The following is a 12,731-nucleotide window of genomic DNA, read 5'->3' as shown; positions in this document are numbered from 1 at the left end:
GACGGAGTCTCGCTCTGTCGCCCAGGCTGGAGTGCAGTGACGCAATCTCGGCTCACTGCAAGCTCCGCCTCCCGGGTTCACACCATTCTCTTGCCTCAGCCTCCCAAGTAGCTGGGACTACAGGTGCCCACCACCATGCCCGGCTAATTTTTTGTATTTTTAGTAGAGACGGGGTTTCACCGTGTTAGCCAGGATGGTCTCAATCTCCTGACCTCGTGATCCGCCCACCTTGGCCTCCCAAAGTGCTGGGATTACAGGTGTGAGCCACCGCGCCCGGCCCCCTCAAATAGTTTTAATAAAAGTTTCATTTCACTTCTCAGCAAATTTCTTTAGATTTAAAGCTACCATGTATGTTCAGTCCTATATGGTTCCAACATTTTCAACTGAAAATCGATGTCAGGGCTCAAAAGAAAGACATTTCTGGGGAAAGAATTATAGTAACTGCCATTAGGCCAAAAATACCATCCACCTCTCATCATTTGGACATAGGTGTATGTGTTACTGTGGTGCTCTTCCTTGTTTTTACTTTTCACAGAGCAAATAAAATAGAGCCAATGCCTAAAAAAAAAATAAGTTATTCTCATGCTCACATGAACATCTGCTGGTCTTTCTGTTTAAATCAAAGAAAAAGTAGTGCCAATGTCAGATTTTAAAGTGAGAGACCATTTGATGCCCAGAATGAGACCTGATTCCTCAGCACTACCTATTCTTGTACAAAACAATAAATGGTTCCCTGCAGGACACAGTCTACAGCTCACCTACCCAACTTAATAACAATCTTATCACCAACAGTACCTTGAGCAATAGATAGCATCAAGAAGTGGCTCTGTTGTAAATTTAGGAACAAAATTAAAGGTCCTAGGGAGACATTTTCCACAAGCACATCCAGACAGTGAAAAGGGACAGTCACATTCAGACAGGATTTTACTGCTTTATAAGTATCTCTCTCCCTGAAGCAACTCAAAATTATGACTGCCTCAAAATAAAGATTTGTGTAGCTATAACCAGTGCACCCAGACTCTGATATATCGATAGGCATTCACTCAGGCTCTTCAGAGCAGGAAAGTCATTGCACTGCTATATCCCAAAGAGTTTTCCAAATACAACAACCAAGGGGGAAAAAAAAATAAATTACTCCCCCTTATTCAAAGGCAACACATCCAAAGACTATCATTTTGTTACTTTTCAGTTGGCGTAAGTGAGATGATACGGTATAAACTCACTAAGCTGAAGATTCTGAGATCTGAATTCTACTCTCAGCTGCATGACTTTCGGTTAGTCACTTAACCTCAGTTATTCTCAAGTTGAAATTCAAGGTTATTTGGTGTGAATATCCTCACCAATTCTTCATCCAAAAAGTTTTATGTTATCTCCACCATCTAGTCTCCTGCTTCAACAACAATTATTATCATTTCTATATTAGTTAGGACCCTATCAATCTCAAAGAACAGAAAACCCAACAAACTCAGCAAAAAAAAAAAGAAAGAAAGAAAGAAAGAAAGAAAGAAAGAAAGAAAGAAAGAAAGAAAGAAAGAAAGAAAGAAAGAAAGAAAGAAAGAAAGAAAGAAATTAATTTATTGTCTCAAGTAACTGGAATAGCCAGAAGTAGAGTTCATTTCAGACACTCAGGCAATGTCTTCGCAACCTGATACTTCTCCCTTTTCCCTCTCTCTTCTCTTCTACCCCCAACACACTCGACTTGCCCCTCTTCGTATTTTCTTATTCTCAGGCTTCCCATAATGGCCAGATTAAGTCAGTAACTAGAACCACTCTCATCCTTCATCAGTCCCTAGGTTTAAGCACAAAGAATCTTTCTCCTACAGCTCAAACAAAAGCAAAAGCTGTGACTGGCTTCACTAATGTGCCCACCTTGAACCAACCATGTGACTGGGGGAACACAATCCTGAATCCTGAAGCAAAGTAACCACCACCCAGTAGGCATGGACTAAAAGTGGGAAAGGAGTGAGTCCCTCCAAGCAAAAACACAGATGTTCTCTACACCTTCTCTTATCCAAGGTAAATGCCTCCCTATTCCCATTTCTTCCTCCCATCTGCATTATTTTCTTTTAAAACCTAATCATCCCCTTAAAACCTTCACCTTGATGTTTGGTACATCATCCGTATTCTTCATATAGGTGAGAAATTACTTTCTCTTTCTCATCTGCTAAATCTAGTCAGTCACTGATTCTCAAAGATTCCACCTCCTTATGGTTGTTTTTTTCCAATCCTCTTCCTCTCAACTGTGACTCCTTTAGTTCAGGCCTCTGAATCACTCTTGTATGGATTCTTGTGGCTATGCCAATCCATTTCCCTGCTTCCAGTCTCATACCACTCCAATCTATGCTTCATACCATCACTGTCATCTTTCTAAAGTTCAAGTCTACTCTTACTCTCCTTTCTTCATATTCTTTAATGTATGCTTGTTTTCAGCACCATAAAAACTATATTATTTTTAACCATCCTCATGCAGTAATTCAATCAAGCCAACTACTTGCAATTTCCAAAATGCTGTAAGCTGTTTCAAACCTCTCTCCTTTTGTTCCCATTGCCCTGAATACTGGAATTTACTTAGGCTAATCTATAGATTCATGGGTTCCACCTACTCTAAAACACTTGGGAGAACAAGATTCAGCTAGGCGTTTCTACTCTTAGGAAACCTTTCCTGAGGTACCTAGTAGGACTTCTTGCTTTGTGCCCACACTATACCAACAGAGTTTCTCTTAGAGCATCTATGAAACTTTATTGCATTTACCTATTTGAGTACCTATTGAATAAGACTTGTTTCATTCCTATGGTACTCAAAAGCAAACATGCATTAAAGTCATTTGAAAAGCTCTGTAAAAATACAGATGCCTGAACTTGTACCACACCAAATATACCAAACAAGAATCTCCTAGATTTGGGGCCAGGCACGTACACTGTGAAAAAGCTTCACAAACAGATGATAATCTGCCTAAGAAAACCAATTTCCACTAAATATATCTGGCACTTCAAATTGTTCCTGGCAGTAGAAAAACAATAAATGTTGTAGAATGAACAAACAGGCAAATGAAGAGTAAGTCTTACATATTGCTATTAATGACAGTCAACAAAAATCACCTAATGGAAGAAAATGAATGCTAACATACCATTTTTGAGCATTCTAGCTAAATATTTTTTCAAGACTTTGGGGCAGGGGATAGAGAAATGGACAAATGAAGAAATTACCTGAATCACCTTTTTCTCTGATAATGAGAACTAAACATTATCCTATAAGTTCAACTGCTAAAGTCAGGGATAATAAATGTTTCTGATTACAGCATCAAGATACTCTACAGTTATGAGTCAGACTCTGAATAGTACTTGCTGATTGTTAACAATCAGCAAAATTAATACTGCCTTTTGCATGAACATTTTATGCAGTAAGAATTAGATACATGTGAAGCATGACTATGACATGAATTAAACTTAGGCAATACACAAAGAAACAGAATTATCCCTACATCAAAATTCAATTTAGTGAATATTTTCTGCCCACCTTCAGGGCCAGACACTAGTTTAGTTGTGCTAGTAAGGTGAACAAGAGGCAAGTGGCTGGCCTCAGGATGCTAAGAAGCAAATTTAATACATTGCAGCTAAAGCACATTAGTAACACTGATTGAACCTACATTAAATAGAATTGAGACTCCCAAATGTTTTCTCTGTATTCCATCATAACTTTTAAGTTAGACTAATATTATTTTACAAAGGTTTTTTAAAAGAAACTGAGGCATTTGCCTGTTTTGAAAGAGCACTATCCAAACTTTTCCTCTCCAAAAACTGTATAAAGTGTGAACAGGCTTTACAAAACAAAAAGTGCCAGTGAAGCAATTTAATTCACCTTATAATACAGGAGTCTGAAATATTCTGCCCAAGGACCCAAACCAGCCAAAAGAGCTTCCACTCTACATTCTAGTCAAAAAACAAACCAATAAAAATTCCTACATGGAGCTAGAGTCTGAGTATTCCTGAAGTTGCCTCTTTTTCCTGCCTGTATTAGAAAAGAAAGGAGCAAATAGAAAAAAATGAAATATGTATTAGAGCAAAGAGACACAAAAACTTTCCTCAGCCAGTATTTCTGTTCTTTTCTCCACAAAGACAGGCAAACCTGGCACCAAATTAAAATGGGGTGTGGGGGAAGGAGGACCTAAGAGAAACTTTCTTTTTTTTTTTTTTTTTTTTTTTGAGGAGTCTCGCTCTGTCGCCCAGGCTGGAGTGCAGTGGCTGGATCTCAGCTCACTGCAAGTTCCGCCTTTCGGGTTCACGCCATTCTCCTGCCTCAGCCTCCAGAGTAGCTGGGACTACTGGCACCCGCCACCTCGCCTGGCTAGTTTTTTGTATTTTTTAGTAGAGACGGGGTTTCACCGGGTTAGCCAGGATGATCTCGATCTCCTGACCTTGTGATCCGCCCGTCTCGGCCTCCCAAAGTGCTGGGATTACAGGCTTGAGCCACCACGCCCGGCCGAGAAACCTTCTTCCTTAAAAAATAAAAAATTCTGGCTGGACGTGGTAGCTCAGGCTTATAATCCTAGCACTTTGGGAGGTCAAGGGCAGTGGATCACTTAAGCTCAACAGTTCGAGACCAGCCTGGGCAACATGGTGAAACCCTGCCTCTACCAAAAATACAAAAAATTAACCAGGCGTGGTGGCAGGCGCCTGTGGTCCCAGCTATTCAGGAGGCTGAGGTGGGAGGATCACTTGAACCTGGGAGGCAGAGGTTGCAGTGAGCCGAGATAGCACCACTGCACTCCAGCCTGGGCGACAGAGTAAGACCGAGAAAAAAAAAAAAAAAAAAAAACACAAACACAAAGAGACCCATTAACCAATTATAATCCCAAGTTCTACTCTCGTGGGGCAGGGGGCTAGAAAAATAAAGAATGAAACATAATAGTAGGAAAAAATGACACCTTGTTCTACAAGAGAGTTAGTAAATGATTACAGGATTCACAGAGGCTCTAAGTTTTGTTTCTGACCATGAAGTACAAACTCTTCAGCTGATGAAAGATAAAAACATAATTCAAACCATTAAAAGCAAGAGCAGTAGGCTTTCCTTTGAAGTGAAACTTTTGCCCTCTTAAGTGAAACTGTCCCTTGATAATTAGGTTTGTCCAAGTTTCACAAGTATTTCATCAGCAAATTCATCATAGCATGCTCTTTGGGCCACCTCATTTTATTTTATTTTATTTTTTATTTTTTATTTTTTATTTTTTTTTTTGAGACGGAGTCTCGCTCTGTCGCCCAGGCTGGAGTGCAGTGGCCGGATCTCAGCTCACTGCAAGCTCCGCCTCCCGGGTTTACGCCATTCTCCTGCCTCAGCCTCCCGAGTAGCTGGGACTACAAGCGCCCGCCACCTCGCCCGGCTAGTTTTTTGTATTTTTTTAGTAGAGACGGGGTTTCACCGGGTTAGCCAGGATGGTCTCGATCTCCTGACCCTGTGATCCGCCCGTCTCGGCCTCCCAAAGTGCTGGGATTACAGGCTTGAGCCACCGCGCCCGGCCCACAAAAATATGTGTTCATTACAATGCACCTCATTTTAAAATATGCATTGTAATGAACACATATTTTGATAAAAGAAGGCCATTTTTTAAGAACACAAGGGTCCAATTAGATTATGTAAATCTCAGTTAGAAGTACACATCAATCAGTCAACAGTGTTCAAAGCTTCTGGCAAAATGGTGGTCAGCACAGTCTTTGGGCACAGAAATATCAGAAATGCTACCTTAGATGGATACATGTTTTCTTCCCAGTGTCATTACACATAAAATCAAAAGCTATAAACTAGTCATCCACGTTAACCTGTTATAAACAAGAAGTTATCAAAGTCAGTTATGTATTCTTAAAATAATTTAAAGATTTTCTAATGACCAGAATTACTTTAATTCATTTCACCACTGTGGGACAGTTATGAACATTCTTTGGTTTGGAGTTTGCAACAAAGTAAAAAGCCAGATGTAATAAAAGCTACACCTTAACTATATAATTATTCAGAATATAGATAATAATTGGTTTGTGTTCTCAAATTATCAACAATAGAGTTTAATAGGGTGCTGGTTCCCTTTCAGTGAAAAAAATAAAAAATTAACATTAAAAACAGATTTGGGCCGGGAGCGGTGGCTCACGCATGTAATCCCAGCACTTTAAAATATTTCAAAGAAGTATTTTAGCGGTGATTCCTTCTTCACATGAAACCTGGACTGTTGGTCAAATATACTCTCTGTTGGTCTGCTGGTCAAATAGACTCTCTGTTGGTCTGTTCAGACAATCCTAATAGCAAATAGGATGGCCCTCATTTGTAAAAGTTTCTTAAAGGGATTCTTCTATGAGTTAAAAGGTAAGGAAACACATTTTAAAACATGGGGGCAACTCCAAGACCTCAGAAAAGAAATACATTTGATTTAAATAATCAATATATAAAGAAGAGACTGGGGGTGGTGGCTCACGCCTGTAATCCCAGCACTTTGGGAGGCCGAGGCAGATGGATCACTTGAGGTCAGGCGTTTGAGACCAGGCTGGCCAAAACGGTGAAATCCGGTCTCTACTACAAAATAAATAAATAAATAAATAAATAAATAAATAAATAAATAAATAAAATAAAATAAATAAATACACACACACACACACACACACAAAATTAGCCAAGCATGGTTGCATGCACCTGTAATTCCAGCTACTCAGGAGGCTGAGGCAGGAGAATCGCTTGAACCCGGGAGGCAGAGGTTGCAATAAGGCAAGATCATGCCACTGCACTCCAGCCTGGGCGACAGAGTGAGGCTCCATTTACAAAAAAAAAAAAAAAAAAAAAAAAAAAAAAGTATAAAGAAGAAACAAAAAATACAGTGAGTTGAATTATTTTACGTTATCCATTATAAAACCTGTAATATCATATGTTCAGTGACGACAAAAATGATATGGTGTTTTCATTTACTTTGTAAAGCCTAATACGTAAAGAAACCTAAACATAGCCTATATAGTCACACAAACAAGATCAGCGTGTCAGACCAGAAGTTCCAAGAAGTATGAGCCTTTTAATAGAAAAATGCTGTTTTCCTAGTACTCGATACATAGAGACCATGAGGGAAAGTCAGAAGTAAAAATTTCCCAGTAACATACTAAAATTACCTCTACAAACACTTAAGTATTTTATTTCCCTCCATGTTCAGCAAAATAAAATATGAATTTGACAAATACTGGGCCTAATTAGTTGAGGTACAAATGAATTCAAGAGGAGCTTAATTTTATTTATTTATTTATTTATTTATTTATTTATTTACTTATTTATGACAAGGTCTCCGTCTGTAACCCAGACTGGAATCCAGTGGCATGATTTCAGCTGACTGCAGCCTTGACCTCCCGGGCTCAATCAATCCTCCCACCTCAGCCTCCTGAGTAGCTGGGACCACAGGCGCATGCTACCACACTGGCTAATTTCCGTATTTTTTTGTAGAGACAGGGTTTCAAATGTTGAGCAGGCTGGTCTCACACTCCTAGGCTCAAGCGATCCACCTGCCTCTGCCTCCTAAAGTGCTGGAATTCCAGGCATGAGCCACCACACCTGATCCAAGATTAGCTTTAAAGCTAAAATACCTCATGTTCTACTCATATGAGATGTTCTTATAATACACCTCACAAAAAGAAAATTTCACTGTTATTAACCAAAACTGTTGTTACTTAAATCTTTACTGTTCTCTTGAGGAACACAATTCTGAAACTACTAAAATAATTTGCTTTTAGAATTTTGCTTTTAGAATTCCAGCAAAATAAAGTCTTTTAAACTTTCAGAATTCCAGCAAAATAAAGTCTGTGTATATGTGTTCATTTATGCTCCTAAATTGAGCATAATCAGGGAAGGTAACAAAATGTGAAGAAATAAAATAATTTATAATTAAGAAGACAATGTTATTAAAATCTATTTCTAAAAACAATGCTCTAGTACATCAGAAAATTGAAATGTTTAGGATATGCTGAAATGTTTAGGATATGTTTCTTCTGTTTACCAGATTACCAGAAACCACTTTTCAGAGTTAGTTTGATCCACTTTGTTGATAAGAAAATACCTCCAGGGTCCACTAAAGGTTTAGCTACGCCAAAGTTTAAAGAAAACCAACAAACCATATTGCTACCTTTGTAATTTGTATATGTCAAAGTAGTATTCTGAGGGGAATGTCAACAATAAACGAATTCTCTCAAAACACAAGATTACTTTTTTTTTTCTTTTTTGAGACGGAGTCTTGCTCTGTCGCCCAGGCTGGAGTGCAGTGGCACAATCTTGGCTCACTGCAAGCTCTGCCTCCCGGGTTCACGCCATTCTCCTGCCTCAGCCTCCCGAGCAGCTGGGACTACAGGCGCCCACCACCACACCCAGCTAATTTTTTTGTATTTTTAGTAGAGACGGGGTTTCACTGTGTTAGCCAGGATGGTCTCGATCTCCTGACCTCATGATCCGTCCGCCTCAGCCTCCCAAAGTGCTGGGATTACAGGCGTGAGCCACCGCACCCGGCCAAGATTACTTTTTTTCTCTAATGTTCCTGTGGCAACATCCTCAAGAATAAAAATGTTATCAGGCATCATTTTCCATTCTTACCTAAAATTTAAACACTGTAATTTAAATTGAGAAATATTTGTAACATTCTAATTACATAAAATTAGAACAAAAAGCAAAGTAATAATAAGCCAAAACACTGTTATCTTTTCTATCTGATCCATGACAGATGTTCCCCAAACATCTACAATTCTAACAACCAGAATTCTAACAACCTAAACCATTCTAACAATCAAAATTAAAGATGAGTGCCCATCCATTTGTTCTTCATCTCATATTTTTTTCTCTTATTTTCTGGAAGGAAAATGCCAGAACAGATTGTCCAGAATGACAGAAAAGTTCAAAATATTGCTAATATAAGTTTTATGTTAGAAAATATACTGAAAAAAATAACATACAAAAGAATTTGATACTACAGATACTGCTCCTTTTCACTGAAGATTTTACATTATTCTATGCAAACAAGAATAAAATGTCAATTACAAAAATAAACAAACTCCTGTTAATGAAATAAGCGTCTACCATCTGACAGCAAGAAGTGGGCAAAGGTAACACCATCTTGCAAATAATGCTTTATTTCATTGCTCATCACAGTGCTCCACTGCACAAAGGCCCATCCTCACTGTAGGTGAGTCAGCATGAACTCTAATGACTGTCACTTCAGTCATTCACACCAATGGCCACCAGATCTTGAAATTTATTCCCCAGGACAGTTCCTCCTCTAAAACTTTAAACTCTCCCAATGCTACCTCACTCAACACTCCCAGATGTCTGACTCTTTTATTCCCATTAAAGAGCTGTTCTGCAATTCATCTATACATCCTGCTCTTCCACTTTCCCCTACACCATCAATTCTCTCCTGTCTTCACTTCCTTCTAAATTCTACTGAGACCACAGGGTCCATAAATGACATTCCTGTCAAGACTTTCCACTCCCTTGCTTCCCTGTCCTTCTGTTCCACATCCTAACAAAGACCCCAGTCTGGAAGGCTGCCATCTCCATTCCTACTTCTACACCTTGACCTGCCAAGCACTATTAGAAAAACAAAAAGGCAGCATAACCCTACACTGCCTAGCAACTTTCCTCATAAATCTCTCTTTAGAACCCAGATTTCAATGGGATGAGAAGGGAATGAAAGTTACATAGTAGAGGCAGGGAGTTTAGAGGAGTTTACAAAGAAGTCTGGAGACAAGGGGAAGCAAAAGGCTGGTATCTAGAGGAAACAAAGAAAGGAGAAGTTTGAGAATGCTGAAGTTTAAGAGGGCTGGTTACTAGGGAAAGTTTGGAGATGAGAAGTTAAAGGATGCCAAACATTCCTATAGAGGCAGAAAAAAATGGATAGGATCCATTGCTTCAGATTTTAAGAAAATAATATATGTGTTTCAGTAAGAAGAATTAATTGAAAAGGTTTTTTCACCCCAGGTACTTATCTCCAGCGCAATCCAGAGTTTAACTTTTTTCATAATAAAAGCCAAAACTCTGAAATGAGACAATGTGGGTTTAAATTCTAGTTCTACTTTCTCATCATGTGCTCCTAGACAAGTTATTTTCTCTTTCTGTACCTCAGTTTCCTCATCTGTAAAATGGGGATAATTATGATACCTACATAATAAAGTTGTTATGAAAATTAAAGAAGTTAATACATGGGAAATACAAAGCACTTGGAATAGCAACTGGCACATAATAAGCACTGCATATTAAATGTTACCTATTATTGTAGTTAAAAGACCGAAATGCTCTTAGATGTTCTTGTGTTTTTTCAGTACTACAAGGAATATATTCCCCTCAACCTCCTTATCCCAACCTAATTCCTATTATCCCTCAGTTCTGGGGATCTTCTTTGAGAAGTCTTCCCCAACTCGTCCCCTACTCTTCCTCTCCCTCCTCCCCACAAACTACTGGGTTAAGTGAACCTATTCTATTACTTCCACAGCATACGGGATTTATATCCTTCACAGCATTTATCACAGGGTATTATAATTTTCAGTTGACTCATCTGTTCCTGCTCCTTGCCTCCCTTTCCCTACTGAACTGTGAGTTCTTCCAGGATAGGAGCTACCTTTTCTATTTAAAGTTCCGGGAGCTGTTAAAAATAAGTCAAGTAATGTATGTAAATCAGTGTAAAATAGTACCTGATGGAAATTAGACAATAAAGCCTTAGATGACTGTTTTGTGCTTTCTTGCAAAGTACAACAAAGCAAAGCAAATTCATCCACTAGGTTCATCTACTAACTTGCTGTCTTGTCTATCATGAATAAATGTGATGCAGTTTAACAAGTAAACATAACTACCCACTGAGTTCTTAAAGGGCACTGTACTCAAAAGAATAATCATACATCAATTTTCTGCAATTTTTTTAAAATTCAGAACATTACTCACACAACTCTTTCCAAAATAAATCTGATAATGGGTTAAAAGTAGTAAAACTGCTGTATACTCTGTAAAGAAAAATAAATTAACTTCTAACTACACACGTCTTTTCACAAACCAAAAGTCATTCTATTATTAGAAAAAGATACTTCCCCCTTACTGGTTACAAGAATCTAACTAGTGTCCATTGTTGTTTTATCTCTCTGCATGCAACCTTAAAAAAGTTAAACACGGCAAAATTTAAACATTCAAAAACTGGACGGTTTGATTGCATGGTATAAATATTCTACCTGTACTTTGTTTAATATTTAAGCATACCTTTTCAAAAGTACATATGTAAAACATGTAGAAAAGTCAAGCTAGGTTTCCTTGTCTTTTCCATTAAGTCATAAAGATATATTCCACTTACCTTACTGACCAACAGAATTCCTACCCCAAAGTTAACAGTATGGAATACTATGTACACTGGATCATTGTATTATAGACAGAATTAAAGAAAAAAAAAAAAAAACTATCAACAGGCCAACGTTCCAATTACTAAGAAGACAGAAGCCTAGTAAGTACTACATAGCTCAAAACTGAAACTCAAGTGGGGATGGATATTTTCAGAAGATTTGAAACAACAATAACAAAAAGAAGCTTTGGATGAAGAAAAAGTTGGGTAAAGAGGACATTTAGGTAAAGATTAAAATATATGCCATTTTATAAGAATCCTTTACAAATTCAAACATTTTAAAATTTGGAGATATAAAAATTATATCACAGGCTGGGTGTGGCAGGTCACACTTGTAATCCCAAAGCACTTTGGGAGGTCGAGGCAGGAGGATTACTTGAGGCCAGAAGTTTGAGACTAGCCTGGGCAACCATCTCTACAAAAAACAAAACAAAATAAAACAAAATTATCCAGACATGGTGGCACGTGCCTATGGTCTCAGTTACTTGAGAAGCTGAGGCGGGAAGACCACTTAAGCCCGAGAGGTTGAGAGTGCAGTGAGCCTTGATCTCACCTCTGCACTTCATCCTGGGTGACAGAGTGAGAACCTGTTTTTAAAAAAAAAAAAAAAAATTCAATCACATATATATATAAAACCTGATTTACTTACAAAATTATATTTAGCATTAAACTCTATAGCACATGGTTCATAGTTACCAATTTATTTATATCCTAAAGCAACTAAAAGTATAAACTAATCAATTTTGAGAAATCTAGCAACACTTCATTTTTGTTAGCCCATGAGAGACAAAATTCTGACAGAAGAAATTAACAACATAAAAGCAAAAAAGAAATCAAAGATATGGTTTCCCATTCTTCCACATAGTGTTAGCAGATACAAGAATCACTAAATTTCTATTTTTAAAAGGCCACTAAACGAAGAGAGGAGTCTTGGGACTTCATCTTCTATTTTATTCCTTCACTCTTTATTAGACAAATTTTAGGTATATGCTCCCCTCACGACTCTTCTCATTAGGAAGGCGCCACAAGGAATGGCTACAAGTGCAGGCTATGGAAATTAAGAGTGTAGAGTCTGTACACTGGCACTACACTTAGTAGCTGGATGATCTCGGACAAGCTATTTCAGCATTCCAAACCTGTTTCCTCATCTATAAAATAGAAGTAATAAAGGTACCTATCCTCGTAAGATTGCTATGAAGATTAAAAGAAAAAGTGCTTAGCACAGCTCTGGCACACAGTAAGATACCCAATTAATGCTAGTTAGCATTATTAGTGTTTTATTTTCCTTAACGCAACACCAGCAGTTCTAAATCCTGTTGCTCACCACATAGAAGGCCAATCACTGACACA

The 12,731-nt window shown here is 38.1% G+C and overlaps 1 protein-coding gene across 3 annotated transcripts in view; it reads right to left on the bottom strand.

Annotated features, from left to right (window-relative positions):
* The window catches only part of POU2F1 (POU class 2 homeobox 1), a 204,459-nt gene that overhangs the window by 165,025 nt on the left and 26,703 nt on the right, over positions 1-12,731 (bottom strand). The window contains exon 2 of one of the 3 annotated variants that reach the window (XM_030936354.1): positions 11,935-11,968. The exons of the other annotated variants lie outside the window; for them this stretch is intronic. Within the exon in view, the coding sequence (XP_030792214.1) occupies positions 11,935-11,968 (34 nt within the window). The remainder of the gene's footprint in view (positions 1-11,934; positions 11,969-12,731) is intronic. 3 annotated transcript variants of the gene reach the window in all.

This window comes from Rhinopithecus roxellana, chromosome 8 (genome assembly GCF_007565055.1).
Source record: "Rhinopithecus roxellana isolate Shanxi Qingling chromosome 8, ASM756505v1, whole genome shotgun sequence".
NCBI lineage: Eukaryota > Metazoa > Chordata > Mammalia > Primates > Cercopithecidae > Rhinopithecus > Rhinopithecus roxellana.
The sequence above is the reverse complement of the archived record's forward strand: the minus strand, read 5'-3'. Positions and strand labels throughout refer to the sequence as shown.